We start from the raw sequence: 22,879 nt of genomic DNA, 5'->3' as shown, positions 1-22,879 counted from the left end.
ATAAGCCACAGGACAGTGTTTTATGCAAGTTCAAAGAAACAAAATCATATCAATGCCACATTAGCTGTCCCCATGTATTAACCTCATAGCTGAAGGAATTTTCCACAATCAAAATCAGTCGAAGCTGCGGCTAACAGTCGGGAAATGACGGTGAACTATAATGGTGCGGTCCTTCAGCTGGTGTGAGGAGATCGGGAGTCGACTGTACACAAGCAGCAGCAGACGTAGGAGGAACAGACAGAAGAAAGGAAAGGAAGGAAGAGTGTAAAAGGAAGAGAGAGAAAGGGAGAGGAGGAGTGTGTGGTCACTCGCAGATGTGTGTGAGAACGTCAGTAGCACTTTGACTGCAGCAAGAGAGGGAGGCGGTCGGGTCATGCCAACTAGGACATGACAGCTCAGTGTTAGTCATCTCTCACACACACACACACACACACACACACACACACACACACACACACACACACACACACACACACACACACACACACACACACACACACACACACACACACACACACACACACACACACACACACACGCTGTTGATCTGGAGTGAGTTAACCCATAGGGAGCAGGCCTGCTACGTGACTGTCAGTGAGAGTACGAGTTGAGCATAAGGCCTGGGCCTTCTCACTGCTCTCCACAACACACACACACACACACACACACACACACACACACACACACACACACACACACGCACACCCTCCCACACACACACACACACACACACACACACACACACACACACACACACGCACACCCTCCCACACAAACACACACACACACACACAAACACACCCACACACACAGCCAGCTCTGCTATTTTCCTCTCACCCTATCACCCTCTCCTTTCCTCCCACTCTGGGCACATAGGCCTGAGGCCTGCAGCCAAAGCTGGAGGAGCACTAGAGGGAGAGAGAGAGAAAGAAAGAAAGAAAGAGAGAAAGACAGAGAGAAAAAAGAAAGAAAGAAAGAAGGAAAGAAAACAAAGAGAGAGAAAGAAAGAAAGAGAGAGAGAATACAAGCCCATTTAATACCCACTCATATCAACCTAATGAGCAAACTTTGGACCCAGAGAGGTTTCTAGAAAGCTACACACACTCACATTATCTCTTCCTTCCACTCTCTATATCTCTCTCTCTCCCTCTCTCTCTCTCGTTCTCTCCCTCTCTCCCGGCCGGACGCCACCTCCTTGAGGCAGCCGATTTCTCACGCATGGATGTTATTCCAGACAAAACGGTGGTTTTGGACGCACATAAAAGCCATTGCCTTTGGGAGGACAGTTGGCCAGAGCAGACCCTCCACCCGGATCGCCCAGCGACCGCAGTCCACTGAGCAGTGGGAGAGGCCCTCCACCACCCCTCCTCTGATGGGCATCCCACAATGCAGCCGGAGACACAGCTCACAAGAGATGATTAGCGCCGTGCTAATGGGTACTGGGCTAACGGCAACATTGGCATTCCGGTGTGGAAATTAGCATGGCGCTAATGGGTATTGGGCAACATTGGCTCTCTAATGTGGAAATTAGGCCTAGATGGAGACAACACTCCAAACCCACAGCGGGGAATCGGACTGAGGTTTTCCGCCGTCCATGTGAACACACAGTCCATGAGAAAAGGCTGAACTATGAGGCTGTGAATGCTCCAAACTTACCCAAACATGATGAAAGAATACACTGGTGTGGTGAAATAAGGGTGGGATACATACATCACTACTAGCCACAGTGAGCATAGCACCACCATGGAAGGGCCAGTCAAGGTGATACTTAAGTGGTATTTCTTGCTTTTTCTTTTAAAAGGAAATGGTTGAATTACACACAAAACCCCCACCAAACTGTACATACTTTCTGTAATTTGGCCATATCAGATGGCTCTTTTTGGTGGTTTAATGTTGGCACTATTTTCTTTTCCCTGTTTTTGTTGGTCACACACATTGATGAGGTGTTGAAGTTTAAATACGTAAGTGACTGATTGCAGATATTCCTTTCCTGTAGACGTCTTTTGTGTTAATGGTCTGTTAAAAGTGTTTTTTCTTCAAACATGCACACACACTCTCTCACACTTACACACACACACACACACACACACACACACACACACACACACACAAGACTGAAAACAGCAGGTTTATGGTTGTGATCTGTTCAGAGGCAGTAGTTTACTACCCAAGGCAACAGGCAAAGCCTATCTTTATTGTTCACACAGTGTGTGTGCTGAGGCTGTATCACAACATATACATTCTGCTTGTCTTTGAAAAATGGCCATCTCTAATTCAACCTTGGCCATGTTAAGTAAACAACATATAACAGAGGCTCTGTAAATTACTGTCACTGTGCCCTGTTTTAACCTAGACCATACCAGAGACCTAATCAGACCTAATGCACATGCACACGCACACGCGCGCACACACCCACACCCACACACACCCACACACACACACACACACACACACACACACACACACACACACGCACACCCTCCCACACAAACACACACACACACACACAAACACACCCACACACACAGCCAGCTCTGCTATTTTCCTCTCACCCTATCACCCTCTCCTTTCCTCCCACTCTGGGCACATAGGCCTGAGGCCTGCAGCCAAAGCTGGAGGAGCACTAGAGGGAGAGAGAGAGAAAGAAAGAAAGAAAGAGAGAAAGACAGAGAGAAAAAAGAAAGAAAGAAAGAAGGAAAGAAAACAAAGAGAGAGAAAGAAAGAAAGAGAGAGAGAATACAAGCCCATTTAATACCCACTCATATCAACCTAATGAGCAAACTTTGGACCCAGAGAGGTTTCTAGAAAGCTACACACACTCACATTATCTCTTCCTTCCACTCTCTATATCTCTCTCTCTCCCTCTCTCTCTCTCGTTCTCTCCCTCTCTCCCGGCCGGACGCCACCTCCTTGAGGCAGCCGATTTCTCACGCATGGATGTTATTCCAGACAAAACGGTGGTTTTGGACGCACATAAAAGCCATTGCCTTTGGGAGGACAGTTGGCCAGAGCAGACCCTCCACCCGGATCGCCCAGCGACCGCAGTCCACTGAGCAGTGGGAGAGGCCCTCCACCACCCCTCCTCTGATGGGCATCCCACAATGCAGCCGGAGACACAGCTCACAAGAGATGATTAGCGCCGTGCTAATGGGTACTGGGCTAACGGCAACATTGGCATTCCGGTGTGGAAATTAGCATGGCGCTAATGGGTATTGGGCAACATTGGCTCTCTAATGTGGAAATTAGGCCTAGATGGAGACAACACTCCAAACCCACAGCGGGGAATCGGACTGAGGTTTTCCGCCGTCCATGTGAACACACAGTCCATGAGAAAAGGCTGAACTATGAGGCTGTGAATGCTCCAAACTTACCCAAACATGATGAAAGAATACACTGGTGTGGTGAAATAAGGGTGGGATACATACATCACTACTAGCCACAGTGAGCATAGCACCACCATGGAAGGGCCAGTCAAGGTGATACTTAAGTGGTATTTCTTGCTTTTTCTTTTAAAAGGAAATGGTTGAATTACACACAAAACCCCCACCAAACTGTACATACTTTCTGTAATTTGGCCATATCAGATGGCTCTTTTTGGTGGTTTAATGTTGGCACTATTTTCTTTTCCCTGTTTTTGTTGGTCACACACATTGATGAGGTGTTGAAGTTTAAATACGTAAGTGACTGATTGCAGATATTCCTTTCCTGTAGACGTCTTTTGTGTTAATGGTCTGTTAAAAGTGTTTTTTCTTCAAACATGCACACACACTCTCTCACACTTACACACACACACACACACACACACACACACACACACACACACACAAGACTGAAAACAGCAGGTTTATGGTTGTGATCTGTTCAGAGGCAGTAGTTTACTACCCAAGGCAACAGGCAAAGCCTATCTTTATTGTTCACACAGTGTGTGTGCTGAGGCTGTATCACAACATATACATTCTGCTTGTCTTTGAAAAATGGCCATCTCTAATTCAACCTTGGCCATGTTAAGTAAACAACATATAACAGAGGCTCTGTAAATTACTGTCACTGTGCCCTGTTTTAACCTAGACCATACCAGAGACCTAATCAGACCTAATGCACATGCACACGCACACGCGCGCACACACCCACACCCACACACACCCACACACACACACACACACACACACACACACACACACACACACACACACACACCTACACACACTCACACACACAGCTTCTACAAGTCACATGGGATAGTAGAAGGCATTTCTGACTTTCAGGAATGTATTGATCTGCAGAACAGTAGTACTGTAACCTTCCCATCTGCAATCGCCTGGTGAACAAACCAAACAGAGCTCTCTCGCTCGTTCAAGCTGACACACACACACACACACACTCACACACACACACAAACACAGTCCAAGAGTTCAAAGGACGCCCGTAATCTCGTCCCTGCTCTTTCCAATCTCCCAGTTCCCTCCCTTGCCTTTCAGCTCTCTCCCAACCCCTGTGTGTGTGTGTGACTGGCCGATCGCGGACAATCAGTCTGGCGATGCCCTCAGACGTGCACAGGACTAACCGAGTGACTACCTGGTCGGGCAGAGATCTGGCCACACCCTCCCACCCGCTCCCTTCACCCCTCCACCGGCCCCCATCCATATCTTCTGGCACTCGACAAGGGATGGGGGAGGAAGAAAACACAGCGTTTAGAAAGGGCTGATTGGAGCGGTGATCAGCATTCACCACGGCACAGCCCCAGGCTTCCATGGAATCAGCGCCCGAGGACAGAGGCAGGGTAGCTTTCCCACTCGCTGAAGGGAGAACAAGAGTCCCGCTGATTGCCGGACCGGCCGGATTATTTTCGACTGAAGCCGCCGTGATTTGACCGCCGAATGTGGACACTGGAGGAGCTTCAAAAGTTACTCACGTCCGGGAGGTTAGGAGTGCAAGACTGGTGAAAGACTACACACACACACACACACCACACACACACACACACACACACACACACACACACACACAAAGAGAAAACTACGACCTGACTTGCCTGTTAACCGAATGTGCACTTTTATGTGTGTATGACTGAGCTACCGCTTTTGCAACAGAACAATGTCTGAACGCTCCCACTATTGAGCGAGGGGAGCAGTTTTATAGCGGGAGTAAATCAGTGCGTGGGAGTGCTGGTATGTAGATGTTAGGATTATGACTTACACATTAAATATTAAACTTAATGCTGGACTGCTGGCGTCAAAGAAATTGACTCCAGATCAATTCAAAGGAAGTGACTCAAGGGACTAATTCCATGACTAGTGGCACACTGCACGCCCAGTGTCGCTCGGGTGAAGCTCAGTAAAAATCGCTTGTAAACGCAGGACTGCTTACACACGAAAGACTGCACTGCCTTCAAGACTGGATCTTAGGTAAGAGTTTAGACTTTAGACAGAGAAGTGTTTATAGGCCTGCGAAAAAAAACGGCCCGTGAAAATTTACAACCAGAATGACTTCAGATAACACTCTGCATGGATAGTCTAGAAGCAGGAGCTGATCGAGGACAGAGTCGGAGGTTGGCAGACAGGTGTGGGCAGGTGTAACCTGGCCGTGATGGATAACATTACAGGGCCCTTAGTGAATCTCTCCAGGGCGGAGGTAGGGTTGGTGGAACGGGTGGTGGTGCCCATTCTGGACACCCTCATCCTGGTGACCGGTATTCTGGGACACTCACTGGTCATCCTCATCCTGTCCCGGAAACAGAGGGGACGAGGAGGTGGCGGGGCGACCAACGGGAGCGGACCGGCGGGATCGGCGAGCGGCCAGGCCACGGACACCCTCCTGCTGTCGCTCAGCGCCGCCGACCTGCTCCTGCTCGCCTGCCTGCCCTTCCACACGGTCGCCATAGCGACGGGGCACTGGCCGTTCGGCTCGGCCGCGTGCAAGCTGATGGGCTTCCTCGGCGCGGCGTGCACCTCCGCCAGCGCCTTCACGCTCGCCGCGCTGGCCGTCGCCCGCTACCTCATCGTGGCGCGCCCGGCGAAGGCCTACCGCTGGTGCAGGGACGCCCGCCGCGTCAAGATGGCCGCCGCCGCCCTCTGGGCGCCCGCCGCCGCCCTGGCGGCGCCGCAGTTCACCTGGCGCACGCTGGACTCCGGCGCCGACGTCGTGCGGGAGCGCCCGCGGGACCTCGTCTGCTTCAACTTCCTGTCGCCCGAGGGCCAGGTGGCGTACGGCGTGTGCCACTTCCTGCTGGCGTTCGCGCTGCCCCTCGGGGTCATCGCCGTGGCGTACGGGCGCATCTACGTCTTCCTGCGCCGGACCCGGCTGCGGCAGACCACGGTGGACCGACTCGAGCGCTACCAGAGCCAGGTGACCCAAACGTCGGCGTTGCTGGTGGTGGCCTTCGCCCTGTGCTGGCTACCGTCCTACGGCTTCATGTTCGCCCAGCTGGCGGACGACGCCACCGTGACCGGCACCGCCCCGCGCCACGGGGGGTTCGCCACGTTCGCCCGCGTCATGGCCACCTCCGCCACCGTGGCCAATCCCATCCTCTACAGCTTCATGTCCCAAAAGTTCCGGAAGGAACTCACAGAGCTGGGCCGGAGGAGCTGTAAGGACCGATTTGTGTGACGGACCAGGCTGAAAACCTGGAGTCTTCCAAAGAAAGGACTTTTGAACACATGCTTACAGTATTAGCCTACTAAAATAAACCTACTAACAAAAACTTGTTCTGATAATCTGATAAAGTCTTCCACAATTCAAAGACCTCTGCAGCACGACGAACACAGAACAGTAGAGCAGTAAACGAAGGTTATGCATATAACCACGGTTCTATGAATTTCGGATGACCGCCAGAGCTTGGCAGTCACTCGGAATATCCACGAGAAGATTGCCAAGAGGTCGTATCCTGGGTTGACCTGCCTTTTGTGCCGGCGCACAGGGCAGACGTCACCCAGGTCACAGGTGACTTTGTTGATAAAAACACTCGACCTACACGTACGTGTGATGGATATCCAGGTGCTGAAAGCACCGCCTCTGGCGGTCAGAAGAAATGAAATAGAACAGTCACTTCATCATGTCACTTTATTCTCATTGGGATGATGCTGTGTTCAAGTTCACCATGGTGAGTGCAGTCATCAGATGTGCACAACTTTGGGTAGTGTGTGTGTGTGTGTGTGTGTGTGTGTGTGTGTGTGTGTGTGTGTGTGTGTGTGTGTGTGTGTGTGTGTGTGTGTGTGTGTGTGTGTTGTCTGATTTACTGTAGCGTCTCCGCTAAAGGTGGGAAAAGATGACCTGACTGTTCGGTTACAGTTAATCACGTTGTGTAGGGCGTGGCTGTAGCCAACAACAGCCTGAAAATAAAGATAATATTCCATTGTGCGTTAGTGTGTCCTTTTATAGCGCCAACACTAAAATGCACACGGGCAGAAGAATTACGGCAATAACACAGAGCCTGCACAAACTAATGGTTTGCAGTAGGCTACTGAATCTCCAACAACACCATGTGGAAGTATTTAAAAGACTTTCCATGTTCAAAATGATTTGGCTTTCTAGATATTCCCCTTATTACAGCATGTTCCGGACACACACACACACACACACACACACACACACACACACACACACACTCACACACGCACTTCATGTCCGACCAACTTTCCATAAAGACAAAGGAAGAACTTGCTGATTTGTTTGTAGTCTTTGTTTGTGAATGTATGCCAAAGAGGGGCTCGATGAGAAAATAACCTGTTTATTTTCAAAGGAAATATAAAAGAACTGGCTGTGACTTCAGACAGCTCTCTCGGTCTTTCTCACACACACACACACACACACACACACACACATATTGAAGAGCTTTTGTGAGTGAGCCTTCCCAGCTGTGGGCTCATTAAGCAGCCCTTTTCCCAACTCTGCTTTGGGTGCTGCTTCTCTTGTGTTTGTGCACTCTCGACAACACAGCCTTGAGCCTTTCATGAAATATTGATGCTTCACAAGGTAAGAGAGGCACAGAGTGAGAGATAACGTGTGTGTGTGTGTATATGAGAGAGAGGAGGAGAGAGAGACACTGGGAGAGAGAACGAGAAAGTATGATTGTGTGTGTGGGGAAGAGAGAGGAGACACAGAGAGAGACAGAGAGAGAAAAGACAAAGAGAGCTCAGAGCAACCTTTGGTGAATCTGCCCGCACAACCCCAAAAAGCACCAGGCTTTCTGTATTATTGAGCAGTCAGAATGTCCACACACGCGCTCTGGCAGGCTGTGTACTGTAGGTAAACATGCCATGAGACATGCCATGAGGCCCGCTCTGCTGTGCCACTCTCAGGCCCGCGCAGCACTCCTCAGACAGAATGCCAGCGCACCACTCCACCAGTCGCTGGTGAGTCAGACAAGCAGGGAGACGGACAGAGCACTCAGACGTGTCAGACGAGCAATCAGACGAGGGAGAGAGGAAGCCTGTAAACAAACACTGACATGCGGGAACTGGATGGATGAAGAGAATAGAGAGGGGAGGAATAAAGAACTGGAGAATGAAGAGAATAGAGAGGGGAGGAATAAAGAACTGGAAAATGAAGAGAATAGAGAGGGGAGGAGAAACGACAGAGACAGAGAAAGACAGGAAATGCAAGACAACAGCAGAGAGGAGGAAAGTTGAGTCACATCTCAACGTGTGCGTGTGTTTAGTTTGAGGCCGCGACGTGTGTTTAGTTCGAGGCCGGAAAGGAAAAAAACAAACACTCACTGTCCACCACGGTCTTGCGGTCGGAGCCGTCGTCGTTGATCTGCTGGATGTTGCCGAAGTGGATGTCGCTGAAGAAGACGCGGTTGGCGCCCTTGCCGCCGCCGCCCCGGTAGTCGAAGGTCAGCGCGATGACGTTCTTCATGTGGTCGGGGTCCTCGAACGGCTTGATGGGCGCGTTGAGGTTGTTCTCGTCCGACAGGTGCACGCTCTTCAGGATGGTCCGCTCCGAGTAGAGCAGGTAGCCGTCGTAGTCGCGGCAGCTGCTGCCGTCCTCCGCCAGCATGCCGTGGGCGCAGGCACAGGTGCGCTGCCCGTTGCCGCGGAAAAGGCAGAGCTGCTGGCACCCGCCGTTGTTGTCTTTGCACACGTTGGTTCCTGAGAAAAAGACCCCAGACACCATTATCTGCTCTGTCAATCATCCGGCACACAGAACAATGCATCCAGTGCACTGACTTAATTAGCTTAATTGAGCTGTTGGGATTAATCGAGTTAGCGGAGAGAAATGAAAAATGCCACTCTTGTATTTTCATTATACGCAGGTACATGGCACATGTCCAAAACTGTTAGACTGACAGGGCCGATGTCACTAGCAGGTATTCATTAGCATACGAAGGTAATAAAGAATATGAGCAGACATACACTAGATGTAAATGTACTGTGACAGTATACAGTACAGTATAAAGAACAAATACAAATACAAATACAAATACAAATTGAACAGCATTGCCCTTTTTCTGTCATACTTCTTGGTCACAGACAGTTCCATAGTAATTAATGGTAAAATATCTGACCAACATTCGACATTTTTTCCTCCCTGAGATACAGTATGTGGTCCTTACCCTGCTGCCTGGCGCGGTTGAAGACCTTGATGTCTTTGAGCTGCACACCGATGCCAGTCCTCAGGGAGATGGACTCCGTGGCGTTGTCTTTGTTTCCTCTCTTAATGGAGCCGTTGGCATGGGTCCTACAGAGGGTATTTGATTCAATATCAACACCACTTAAGCACAGGTTAAACGCACATTAAAGCACCTCACGGCACCGCACAGCACTAGATAGCCCAGGGTTTAAGCAAACATCAAGCACTCCTGATCTGGATTCAAATCCATATGCACAAACTTCTGTTTTCGAAATCGATAGGACTTCTAGTGCTCTCTCATGTTGGAAACAATTCTGGGTAACACTTTATTTGAGAGGGTCTACATAAAAGGGTGACGTGTAACATTCCAAAAAACGAATGACACATTACGACAACAGTCATAAACATCAATAATGTCTCATTAATGGTTACATGTCACCCTTATGTAGACCCCTTCAAATGAAGTCTTACCCAATTCTGCAGTTGATGCTGTGGAAGGTTGCTACCACAAACACAAACACAAACACAAACATCAACACCAACACCGACACAAGCAAACCCAGCCGACCCTATACAAACACACATACACAGACCTGTCGCTCCAGTAGATGTAGCTCTCAAACACAGACACGGAGAACATGTCCATGTTGTTGCTGTTGAGCACCACCTCCCGGTTCTCTCCGGTCTCCAGGTTGATGCGCTCGATTTTGTCCGTGCGAGCGTCACACCAGTACAGCAGACCGTCCTGTGAAAACACAACAGAGAGAGCTCACACACGCACCATACTGCTGTGGGTCTTAAGAGTTCAACAATCAATAAATGAATCTGTTCTCACACACAGTGCACTCAAACACACAAAGAAATATATGTATATACGTGTGTGTGTGTGTGTGTGTGTGTGTGTATATAACATATTTGTGTGTGTGTGTGTGTGTGTCTGTCTGTATAATATGTGTGTGTGTGTGTGTGTGTGTGTGTGTGTGAGAGAGAGTGAGTGAGTGAATGAATGAATGAATGAGTGAGAGAGAGAGAGAGAGAGTGAGTGTGTGTGTGTGTGCATGTGTGTGTTTGTGCTGGCAGGCAGAGCAATTCGATATGTTAGCTTGAGAGGTGAGAATGCATTAGCGTGCGTGTGCATGCCTGAGTGTGTACTTACTAATCAATGGAGAGGCAGCAGGTCCATATCGATTAATGGTCGCAGGGCATTCCAGAGTAACAAGCAAATCGTGCCAGGATGGGAGGGAAACCGTTGTGTGTGTGTGTGTGTGTGTGTGTGTGTGTGTGTGTGTGTGTGTGTGTGTGTGTGTGTGTGTGTGTACCTGGTAGTCGATGGAGATGCCGTTCGGCCAGCTGATGCTGACATTGACCAGAACTGCCCTCTGTGTGCCGTCCAGACGAGACCTCTCAATACGCGGGTACTGACCCCATTCAGTCCAGAAAAGGTACCTGTTACACACACACACAAACCAGCAGTAAGAACAACTGCACATATGCACAAAAACATGCAGTCTCAACAAATACACACACAATGAAAATGCTCAAGTCAACAGATTCAGACAAGATGACAACATCGATGGTAACAGGCACATATGAGCCAAGGTATGCCAGACAGAAACAGACCCAAATACATCTGAGCACTTTTTAACGGAGGGAAGAAAGAAAGACAAAGGGAGGGAGAGAGAAAGAGAGAGAGAGAGAGAGAGAATGAAGAATGGAGAAGACAGAAGTGACCCATCGCCCAGCGCCTCACCCTTTCTCTGGGTGGACGGTGATGGCCCGGGGCTTGTCCAGCCCCTGGGAGATGACCACATAGCGGAAGGAGCCGTTGAGGCGGGCCACCTCGATCACATCAAAGCCCTGGTCCGTCCAGTAGATGTTGCCTGGGGAGAGCGGTGTGGAGAGGACAATGAGGAGGAGAGAGGAGACCAGAGATGCTGACCAGCACTGCCCACACAGTGGCAGATTGACACCGTCCTCACCTGGTCCGTGCCGTCTCAGTGCAACTGTGATGAGCTGTGTGTGTGTGTGTGTGTGGGCATATGTGTTTTAATTTAGTGAATAAATAAATGAGGCTGTTCCTGTCTGAAGTTAAGTGTGAGTGCGTGTTTGTGTGCATTCTGTAAGAGTCTGAGAATGTTTAAAAGTAAGAATGTGTGTGTATTTGTGTGTGTGTGTGTGTGTGTGTGTGTGTGTGTGTGCGTGTGTGTGTGTGTGTATTTGTGTGTGTGCATATTTTAGTTTAGAGTGAATAAATGAAACCATTTCTGTTTGAAGTGAAGTGTGTGTGCGTGTTTGTGTGTGTTCTGTTGAGAGTTTGCGAACATGTTAAAGTAAGAGTGTGGGTGTGTGTGTGTGTGAGTGAGTGAACAAGCCTGTGTGTGTTCACGCGTATCCACGTGGGATCTTCTTCCAGCCCAGACACACACCTGCTATCCAGTCCACAGCGATGCCCTCCACGCGGCCGATGCCGTTGGTGACCACGTCCTCCCTCCACGTCTGGTCCCTCTTGGCCCTGCTGATGGTGCTCAGGCCCATGTCCACCCAGTAGATGGTGTCGTTCTCTACAGGTCAAAGGTCAAAGGTCAAAGGTCAAAGGTCAAAGGTCAAATACAGAAGAGTCCCATGCAGAGTGGACACAAAGTAGCCCATTTCTGAATGATGACATAGAAATACTAGACTTTCTCTTTAAGACCTTGAATAATCAATAAATAAACAAATAATCTTAATGGGCTAACTTCTAAACTCTAAAAAAATGAATCTCTAAGACGACATACAGTAGAAATGCCACACTTGCTCTTTGAGATTTTGAATAATCAATAAACAAACAAATAATCATAATGTATTACGATATCTTTATAGTGTAAATGCACAATTCTCCACAACGTGGCGTACCGGCGTGGAAGTCGATGCCGACGGCGAGCGAGGTCCCCGACACGGGCACGAGAGCGTCGGACTTGTCCGCGGGGTCCAGCGGGATGCCACGGATGCCCTCGTGCACCGAGTACAGCAGGAAGGAGCCCACGCCTGCGGCCAAACAAAACATTGCACAGAGTTGAGACTTGGCTGTGCCTGTCTGAAACTACAGCGTGCGCTCCTCAGCCCTGCACACCTGCTCCTGGGATGACCGTTTGTGTATTTGCGGGTCTGTATGTTATGTTTTTGTTTTTGTTTTTATGTTTTTGTTCTGAATACACGAGTGTGTGTAAATGGTTCAGTTTTCATGGGTGTACAAATGTCTATGTTAATATTCACTAGTATGTGTGTCTTGTTTTTGTGTGTGTGTGAGTGTACAGCTACGTGCATGTGCGTCTGTACTGTATGTGTATATGTACATACTGTAAGTGTGTGTGTGTGTGTGTGTGTGTGTGTGTGTGTGAGTGAGAGAGAGAGAGAGAGATAGAGAAAGAGATAGAGATAGAAAGAGAGAGAGAGAGAGACAGAGTGTGTGTGTGTGTGTGCGTTTGCTACCTTCACATGACTGCTGGCCGCTCTTGAGGCTGTAGCCGGCAGTGCACATGCAGGCTCTGGTGGTGGGGGAGGTGGGGAGGCATAGCTGGGAGCAGTCACCATTGTTGTTACTGCACATGTTTGAACCTGACGCGCACACACACACACACACAATATATGAAAACACATGTGTAACAAATAAACAAATATACACAATATACAACAGACTAGAACAAACCTGACCAGACAGACTAAAGGACATGACTGAATGATTATAACAATGGGCTGGACAAGGTATGGGTACGACAAACACGGCCCTCTTTGAATCTCACTCTTCCATTCTCTCACACACAGACAGACAGACAGACAGACAGACAGACAGACAGACAGACAGACAGACAGACAGACAGACAGACAGACAGACAGACAGACAGACAGACAGACAGACAGACAGACAGACAGACAGACAGACAGACAGACAGACAGACAGACAGACAGACACACACACACACACACACACACACACACACACACACACCTGTCTGTATGGTCTCATTGTAGATCTTCATGTGCATCATTGGGGAGGTGTTGTTGCGGAGGACCTTCCAGTTTCCTCCGTCACTCTTGTCACACGTGCCTATCTGTTCAGTGCCTTGATCTGCCCACCACAGCTTATCACCTGGGCAACGCAACACATCACAACGCAACATCAGGACCAATACACCAGCACAGTCCACACCAACACATCATAATAGTGGAGTAAACAACATGTCCACATGGACACACACATGTCCACGCACACAATAGGTACAAACACACACACACGCACACAATAGGTACAAACAAACACACACACACGCCCTTACCCATGATGGCGAGGGCGGAGGCCTTGCTAAGTTTGCCCTTCATGCCCTCCAGCACCTCGAAGTCGGAGCCGTCCAGCTTGCAGCGGTTGATGGTGTTGTTGCCCGTGCTCACCCAGTACAGGTGCTCCGCATGAAAGTCAATAGATAGACCTGTCAGGACACACACACACACACACACAGACACACACAGACACACACAGACACACACACACACACACACACACACACACACACACACACACACAGAGATGGATGAGACATGGATACACATTCATAGCACTCATTTGCCTCAGAAATGCGTTCATGCATGTGTCTGAGCATTTAGAAGTGACGGCAATTCTCACCGTTATATACATGACACAGTGACCTCAATAGTGAGCATAATACAAATACTGACATGAAATGATTTTCATTTGGATTTCTGGATATTAATTGACATGTTTTAACTAGACTTTTATTATGAGAACAAAAAAATAGTTAAAAGATAATTAGTTCAAGATGTACCATCATCATAGCATAGAACATATCAAATAAGCATTGATCAAATCAAATGCATCGTTGATCCTGCAGAATATGCTAATTCAATCAAGGCTGTTATTGAAATCAGCCTCCAAGACAGTAGAGGGCGCAATTCCATGAGACACTCTACAAGCCTGCTACATGTGGAGTAGAGTTTGCTGTTCCAACTTCTGTCAAAGCCAGTGTTACTTTGGGCTGATGCTGATTGGTCATGATGTCAGGGCCACTCACCCACTGGGGCTTTCTGATTGGTGAAGAGGACACTGCGGTTGCTACCGTCTGTGTTTGCCATGCTGATGTTGTCTCCGTCCGTCCAGTAGAGCTTTCTACAAGATGAGAAGAAAGGGAGAGAGAGAGAGAGGGGGGGGGGGGGGGGGGACATAGGGAAATAGAAAACGAGAGAAAGGGAATGAACAAAAACAATGTGAGGCAGAGAAGGATGGAGAGTAAAGAAAGAGAGAAAGACCATGAAAGGAGGGAGAAAGGGAAGGAGGACGAGAGAGAGAGAGAGAGAGAAAGAGAAGGAGAAACAGAGAGAGAGAGAGGCTGTTGGCTGTTTTGCTCTGGGCAACATGCAACAGTGTGCCTCTCCACCTTAAGTCTTGCATCAGACGCATGGCACGTTTCCATGTGCTCTGTGCAGTGCATGAAGACCAGCGCTGATGCCCCTTGCCTTTCAAGTACACACACACACACAGTGCCCCGAGCTTATGGAAAAACACATTCTATATTCCTCGTCCATACTCTCTATAGGGAGAGGAGAGATAAACAAGTGGGGGGGTTCTGCCTGCTTATCTCTCTCTTTTATTCTGCCTCAGTACATTCGCTTCACAGCAACGTACTGTAACTACTGGCAACCAGGTCTGGAGAAGCGGAGGTCAGGGGTAATTTAGTTCAGCGGCGAAGCGGATTGGCTCAGAATGCCACACAGAGAGAGCTGCGCAGGGCACAGTGTGTGTGTAGAGACTAGAGGTGGTGTGAGACAGTGCCAATGCAGCAGCTCCAGTGCTTCCTCCGGAGTGTGTGTGTGTGTGTGTGTGTGTGTGTGGCGCGCTATAGCCTCCCACTTAAGCAGATGCACTGTGCCTCTCTCTGCCGTGAGTCTTCATCGCTCACGCTCTGAATTATGTATACACTCAGGTGCACATAACATTCTCACAATGCTGTCTCTCTCTCTCACACTCACACACGCACACACACCCACACCCACACTCACACAGAGAAAGAGAGGGAAAAGAGAGGGGGGAGAGAGAGAGAGAGAGAGAAAGGTTTTCAATAGCTTAAGTCAATAGATTGGACTGGTCTCCACATGTGCTCTGTGTGTGTGTGTGTGTATGTGTGTGTGTGTGTGTGTGTGTGTGTGTGTGTATGTGTGTGAGAGATGTGTGTGTGTGTGTGTGTGTGTGTGAGAGAGAGAGAGATGTGTGGTGTGTGTGTGAGAGTGTGTGAGGGTGTTCCTTCATTTATACTTGTTGCTATTTCTGGGCTGCTTGTTTATGCGTGTTTATGTGTAACTGTGGGCGTGATCGCCTGCTTGATAGACTGTGTGTGCGCTCTTTCCCCATTCATTTGGACTCTTTGTTTATCTGCCGTTGTCCATGTGTTTGCTTAAGTCTACCTCTGTGAGTGTGTGTGTGTGTGTGTGTGAGAGAGAGAGAGAGAGTGTGTGTGTATGTGTGTGTAGATCTACGCAGGGGGTGGCATTTAAATCCACTCACTACCCCCCTTCAACCTACCCACCTCCCTCTGTTTCCTTTCAAATAAGTGCAGTGAACACACACGGTAAAATGAATCTCAAAATAGTAGAAGCGCACACACACATATAGTACACACACACACACACACACACACACACACACACACACACACACACACACACACGTACACACATGTGTGTACACACAAATATACACAACAGCCAGTTTCTCTCTCTCTCTCTCTCTCTCTCTCTCCCTCTCTCTCTCACACTCACTCACACACACACACACACACACACACACAGCATCTGCTTCTCATTTTCTCTTACGCCAGAGAAGCCTACGCTGGAAACATTCCTTCAGCTCTGCAAGTCTTTAAAAGAGGGGAAGAAATTAAACGAAAAGAGAAAAACAACGAAGAGGCGTTTTTCATGAAAACATCTCCTTTAAGCTGGGTACACACACACACACACACACGCATACACACACACACACACACACACACCACAAAGTCTGTTGGTGATTTACGAAGCAGTAGAGGGAGCATTTCCCTTCTCATGTATAATGAGACGAGGAGAGAAGGGAGACAGAGAGGCGGAGAGGCGGAGAGGCGGAGAGGGGGAACAATGGAGGAGACGGAGGGGAGGGAGGAGGGCAGAGGAGAGGTGATCTGGCCTCTGGAAACACAGAGCAACGCTAAGGAAGCTGAAGCAACATAAGGGCTCATAGGAGTGTGTGTGTGTGTGTGTGTGTGTGTGTGTGTGTGTGTGTTTACAGTAGGTTTATGAGCCTGTGTAAGGGAGAGAGCCTGTGTGACCACAGTAGCTGGATAGTCTAGCTAGAGAGTTGTATATGTGTATGTGTGTGTGTATGTGTGTGTGTGTGTGTGTGTGTGTGTGTGTGTGTGTGTGCGCGCGCACATGCGTGTCCACACCCTCACCCTAGAATGGGGTGCAGCACCAGGCAGTGAGGCTTGTCCAGGCCCTGGATCACCGCGTTCTTGAACGAGCCGTCCAGACGGGCCACGTTGATCTGCTTCTTGTTGGCGTCGTAGCTGGTCCAGAAAAGGTTCCGAGAGACCCAGTCCACCGCCAGGCCGTGGGCATTGGGCAGGTCTGAGGAACCGGTCGGAGAACAGAGGAAGTGAGAGAACGTTACGAGCGAGAATAATTACACAGGGGTGGTGAACGCGTGCAATTACGACAACAGCTAGAGTGTCCATGAACATGTGCACATGTGAGGAGGAAAGGGTTTGTGCAAAAGCCTCTTAAAGTGGACCACGTTCCAGTCAGGATACGGCTGTCCGCTGGGTAATGGGTACTAGCTGCGCTAATCCCAGTCAGAGATCTACAGGCTTTAATAGTTCACATAGTCAGATAGGATTAAGAGCACCTTGATGCAATTCTCCATACACAAAGGAAATAGTGTTTCACCAGTATTAGTCCACAGCGCATGGCTTAGGCTGTGGGGTGTGATAAATGGAGCCCTGCTTATACAGCTGCATATATCCTAATCCTACATATACTGCTGCATATATCCTACCTATACAGCTGCATATATCCCACCTATACTGCTGCATATATCCTACCTATACTGCATACAGATGCATATATCCTACCTATACAGCTGCATATGTCCTACCTATACTGCTGCATACTACCTATACAGCTGCATATATCCCACCTATACTGCTGCATATATCCTACCTATACTGCATACAGATGCATATATCGTACCTATACAGCTGCATATGTCCTACCTATACTGCTGCATACTGTATATCCTACCTATACTGCTGAATATCCTACCTATACTGCTGAGTATATCCTACCTATACTGCTAAGTATATCCTACCAATACTGCTGAATATTCTACCTATACAGCTGCGTATATCCTACCTATACAGCTGCATATATTCTACCTATTCAGCTGCATTAATGGAATAGAATTCACAGCACTTCCAAACGGAGCCAGCCAGGCCATATCTGACCCCACACCCCACACGGGACCTTACCGGCCGACACCACGGTCTCCACGCCGGTGCCGTTGATGAAGGCGCGCTTGATGGTCTGCGTGCGGACGTCCGACCAGTAGATGCGCTGCTCCAGGGCGTCGTAGTCCACCACGGTGACGTTGTCGATGTCCGGCACGGTGAAGGAGATGATGTAGTTGTAGTAGGGGTTGTAGATGTCCACGCCGCGGATCTCGATCTGCCGCGCGTACAGCAGGAACTGGCGAGACTCTGCACAGGCGAGGAGTGTGTGAGAAAACACACACCAAGGTAATGTGCAGCAGCAAGGCATTCAGACCGTGATGTTACAAAGACATCGTGTACACACACACACACACGATGCATACGTACATATAGAATGCCATGGCAAGTGTGGAGCACATACTGTATATTTTCCACACACCAAGCCATCCGTAAGCTACACACGTACAGTGCAAATATACCCAAAGATCCAAAGTGCGTCTAAGTACACACACACACACACACACACACACCACTATAGATGCACACACACACACACACACACACACACACACACACCACTATAGATGCACATAAGAGGCTAACTAGAAGGCACTCACAGGCGCACTCCCATACAAGCACACACACTGACAGACACACACACGCACACACACACACACACACACACACACACACACACAGTTGAACACTTTGGACAGAATCCAGCAGGAGATAGGAGCTTTGTGTAAACTCCTGTATCCCACTCATGCCAACCCAAACAGAGCTGACAGACGGGAGAGGAAGGGAGGAGGGGAGTGACTGAGGGAGTGAGAGAGGGAGGGATAGATGAATGAACTGAGGGATGATGAAGGCTGCAAGATAGCAGAGTTGAGGGACAAGAGATTCAGTGGACCAGCCTGTCAGGTAATGTGTTGCGGGGACAGCGTGTGCATGTGTGTGTGTGTGCGTGTGTGCATGTATGCATGTATATGTATGTACTGCATGTACGTGTGTGTGTGTGTGTGTGTGTGTGTGTGTACGTGTAAGAATGCGTGTCTGCGTGTATGTGTGTATGTGTGTGTCCAGTATGTGTGTGCAGAAAGCTCTATAATGGACAGTGCAAGGCTAATGTACGGTTGGAGAGCATTGCTGCACTCAAACAAATGGCTTTGCAGCAGCTCTACATTTAGTGGCCACTTATACAAGAACCTTGTTTACAAAGAAGGAGAAGAAGAAAAAAAATCGCAAAGCACGCAGGACTCAGAGTTACAGACAGAGTTGCTACACAGATATGGGTGGCTACGTGGTTATCACGACGACAGGCAAGCAGAGACTGTCGTCATGGCAACAGGGTCTTACCGAAGCAGGTGTGTCTGTCTGGTCCCAGGCGCATCAGGTGGGGACAGGCGCAGGCGAAAGTCTGGTTGTAGTTGATCAGGCAGAGGTGGGAGCACGGTCCCAGTCCGTCATTACCAGCACATGGGTTAGGGGCTGAGAGGAGGAGAGAGGGAGGGAGAGAGAGAGAGAGAGAGAGAGAGAGAGAGAGAGAGAGAGAGAGAGAGAGAGAGAGAGAGAACAAAGGGGAAAAGAGAGAAAATATACGATTACACGATTAAAGGCAGAATAATAGTGGGAGACAATGACCGACAGGGTGAGAATGAGAGCTACTAACACTCTACATCAGTAGAGTGCTGTGACCATGTTCATAGCCAAACACATAGTTTCCACTAAAGGGTTTTCAATGGAGCATGTGATATTGGCATCAGCTTCTTTTCTTCTACCGCAGAAGATGTTTGATGCAGTAACAACACGTGGCAGACTGTGCAAGAGGGAGACGTGTGAGCACTCATACAGTCCATACACACTCAGACAGGTCGACCCCCATCACTGGGGGGGGGGGGTTAATCCATCTCACCCTGCTGGTGTTGTGCTGTGGTGCGAGTGAGTGAGTGTGTGAGTAAACAGCTGTCTGGTGCCATCTCTCCATCTTCTGCTTCCTGCTCGATAAGCGCTGGCGACGGCCTCGGCCCCTCAACGCTCCCTTCTCTGACACGGCAGATAACTCCAGCTGTCAATCATGCCAGTCCCTTGCCACATCTCCCATAACCCCCCTCTCCTCCCAGTAGACATGCAGAGGGAGGGAACTACAGGAAGTGCAGGAACCAATTAAGCCCCGTTTAATACTTCTCAAGGCCCCAGCTGTGGCGCAACTGGCTGGGGCACCTGCACCGCACGCCGGCAACCAGGGTTCGATTCTCGCACCGTGGTCCTTTCCGGATCCCATCCCCACTCTTTCTCCCATTCGCTTCCTGTCACTCTCTACTGTCACTATCAATAAAGGCATAAAAAGAGGCCCAAAAAAAAGAATACGTCTCAAAACCATAGCCTAGATAAAATAGGCCACATGCACAGGGCTAATCTGCACCTGTAGCCAGTAACCAAGGTGCCTTCCAAACTGTGAATTTCCACATTCTTGTCTTCAGGCTAAGCAGGAAAAGTTTGCACTCTGAACAAATTGCAGACTTAAGTCTTTGCAAAGAAGATTTTTACTGAAAGGGAGCAGACGTTCCAGCCATTAGGCTATTCTCAATGCTCGCACTGAGTCAACCACAGACATGCACGCATTTTCCTGCTTTTTCTGATATCCTTTTGTTTTGACGCACCTGTTTAACAAAGACCACCATCTAGAGCGCAACAGTACATCCTTACCTTTGGTCTGCATGCTAACATCACCAAGGTCAAGAGCTCGGCTCCCTAAAGCAGCATTCACACAGACATGAGCCGCATGCTACACTACTTCTGGATCGCTAAGGATGCTAAAGTATGTATAGCTTCAGTCACAGGGTCATTCCAGTTAAAGACAGCGCAAGTACATATCCTTACATCTGTTTTAAATGTTCTATTATTGCTCTATTTTTTCTGATTTGTGTGTTTTGAACGCCTGGCTGCAATCTAATTTCCCCTGGTGGAATAAAAACAATTTACTTGCCTTCATGTTCCTATTTCGTAGTCTCTTATCATTACTGGGACTTAAATTCAAAGTAGAACGTTCTGCTACAGTTTGGAATAAAAAATGTCAGTCCGATAAAACTACAGTACTTGATTAATTTCTAAAACATCAGGATTCATTGCGTTCTAAAAACGTTTCACAACAATCAGAGAGCATTAGGATGACCTGCTGTTTTCCATGGTTTACTGTGGGAATCATTTGCTGTCTAGACCAGCAGCCGAGCGTGTTGGCCGTCTCTAATTAAAGGAGAGCGGGCGTTGAGAGGTAGCAGACATGCTGCTCCATTAGATGTGTGAAGATTAAGAGAGCTCTCGGCAGCCCGGGATCATCTCTGATGGTGCGTTAAGCACAGCTCTCCGTGTGGCATTACGCTCACGCATCCAGACCACTCTGAGCCTAATGGAGTACAACAGCTCGCACCAGTCAAAAGAACATCCCCTCGCTGATCACACTCGGAGAGGCGGAGAGTCGGAGAGTCGGACTTGTTGCTGGACATGATGAGGTGTCAGGGTGTCGTCCGGTCTGCTAACTGCCCCGAGGTGGCCTGGGCTGGACATCCAGAGGGGGTCATGAGATGATGAGGTCAGGGGTCAACAGAGAGTGCTGTCTGGCAGGACGAGACACACCTGGGGCTCCACACAGCCAGATAGACGCCCTCAGGCAGAGCTACAGAGAGTCAACAACTTCAGCCATGACACACAACTTGGCTTTTCACTCAGTCAGTGTACTAAGTCAAGGACTTAGCCCGTAATTAAGCACATGCCGTCCACATGAGGGGAATAAAGAATAAAGGTTTCCATTTCAGACAGTAAACAGGTCCTCTGTTTGTCAGGGAGACCAAAAACAAACCCAAACACCTGCCATGGTTTTGCAGGTGTAGTTTTTATGTCTTATATCAGGAGATGTTATTTTTGCATGTGCATTCTTCCAGTTTGATTTAAGAGGTATTATTCCTGCATGAGTATATTTAGTCTGCTGGAGTATTATCATACAATCATTACACTTTCTGTTGAATTCAGCAAAATCCTCCTCCAAGGTCACCAAGCTGCACATCTTAGCGAGTGCTCTGAATATCTACTTAGTTCCTACACAGTTCTGGCTCTCTGAATGGCAAACAAAACAACACGGACCAACCTGTAACCAGCTCCAGCAGCCCAACAGAAGCATAGCTTCAGAGGCACATAAGGCTGATAAGATCCAAAAGGCTTCCCTTGGGATGGAGGACTGTGACCCATACACACAACTAACATTTACAAATAAACAGTAAACTTAACCAAATTAATAACAGGACATTTCTGTTCAATAAAAACAAACTGTTTTCTTAATAGTTGAATCTTAGGCACTTGGAGTACACAAATGAATATTCACATTCCTTCTGGATTGGCAATCTCATTGTATTTTATGGTGATAGAGACCCAACGTCCTCATACGAGGACATTGTTTGTCTCAAAAACTACTTGATGTACAGAGGTGAATTTTTTTTTTATGTTTATGAAGCCCTACTAAGCCAAGATAATTGAGTGAAATGAAAAAATGCATTCAAATTTACATCCCGGGTCTCAGGAGGTTAAGATAGATAGATAGATAGATAGATAGATAGATAGATAGATAGATAGATAGATAGATACTTAATTGATCCCCAAGGGGAAATTCAAGGTCCCAGCAGCTTAAGACACCACACACAACATACAGTACAATGTAAACAATGTAAACAGGAAGATTAAAAAGCAAATCAACAATCAACAATCAACAATGACTAAAGGAGCAGTAGAGAGAGAGGGGTCATCCGGTGTGCCTT

General features: G+C 48.4%; 2 protein-coding genes across 2 annotated transcripts in view; one reads left to right on the top strand and one right to left on the bottom strand.

Annotated features, from left to right (window-relative positions):
• Window positions 1-22,879, bottom strand: part of LOC134092593 (low-density lipoprotein receptor-related protein 1-like) — a 160,608-nt gene that overhangs the window by 32,055 nt on the left and 105,674 nt on the right. Inside the window, exons 28-41 of the mRNA XM_062545572.1 lie at window positions 19,431-19,562; window positions 18,114-18,341; window positions 17,040-17,214; window positions 14,634-14,728; window positions 13,884-14,033; window positions 13,556-13,696; window positions 13,039-13,164; window positions 12,463-12,594; window positions 11,997-12,131; window positions 11,321-11,450; window positions 10,890-11,016; window positions 10,164-10,315; window positions 9,554-9,678; window positions 8,715-9,089 (exon numbers count right to left, since the gene is read on the bottom strand). Of these exons, the coding sequence (XP_062401556.1) occupies window positions 8,715-9,089; window positions 9,554-9,678; window positions 10,164-10,315; window positions 10,890-11,016; window positions 11,321-11,450; window positions 11,997-12,131; window positions 12,463-12,594; window positions 13,039-13,164; window positions 13,556-13,696; window positions 13,884-14,033; window positions 14,634-14,728; window positions 17,040-17,214; window positions 18,114-18,341; window positions 19,431-19,562 (2,223 nt within the window). The remainder of the gene's footprint in view (window positions 1-8,714; window positions 9,090-9,553; window positions 9,679-10,163; window positions 10,316-10,889; window positions 11,017-11,320; window positions 11,451-11,996; window positions 12,132-12,462; window positions 12,595-13,038; window positions 13,165-13,555; window positions 13,697-13,883; window positions 14,034-14,633; window positions 14,729-17,039; window positions 17,215-18,113; window positions 18,342-19,430; window positions 19,563-22,879) is intronic.
• On the top strand, window positions 5,218-7,354 carry LOC134092591 (delta-type opioid receptor). The gene has a single exon (XM_062545571.1). The coding sequence runs from the start codon at window positions 5,587-5,589 to the stop codon at window positions 6,604-6,606; it is 1,020 nt and encodes a 339-aa protein (XP_062401555.1). The 5' UTR covers window positions 5,218-5,586; the 3' UTR covers window positions 6,607-7,354.

Source organism: Sardina pilchardus, chromosome 9 (genome assembly GCF_963854185.1).
Source record: "Sardina pilchardus chromosome 9, fSarPil1.1, whole genome shotgun sequence".
NCBI classification, from domain to species: Eukaryota; Metazoa; Chordata; class Actinopteri; order Clupeiformes; family Clupeidae; genus Sardina; species Sardina pilchardus.
This window is presented reverse-complemented; position numbering and strand designations above follow the sequence as displayed.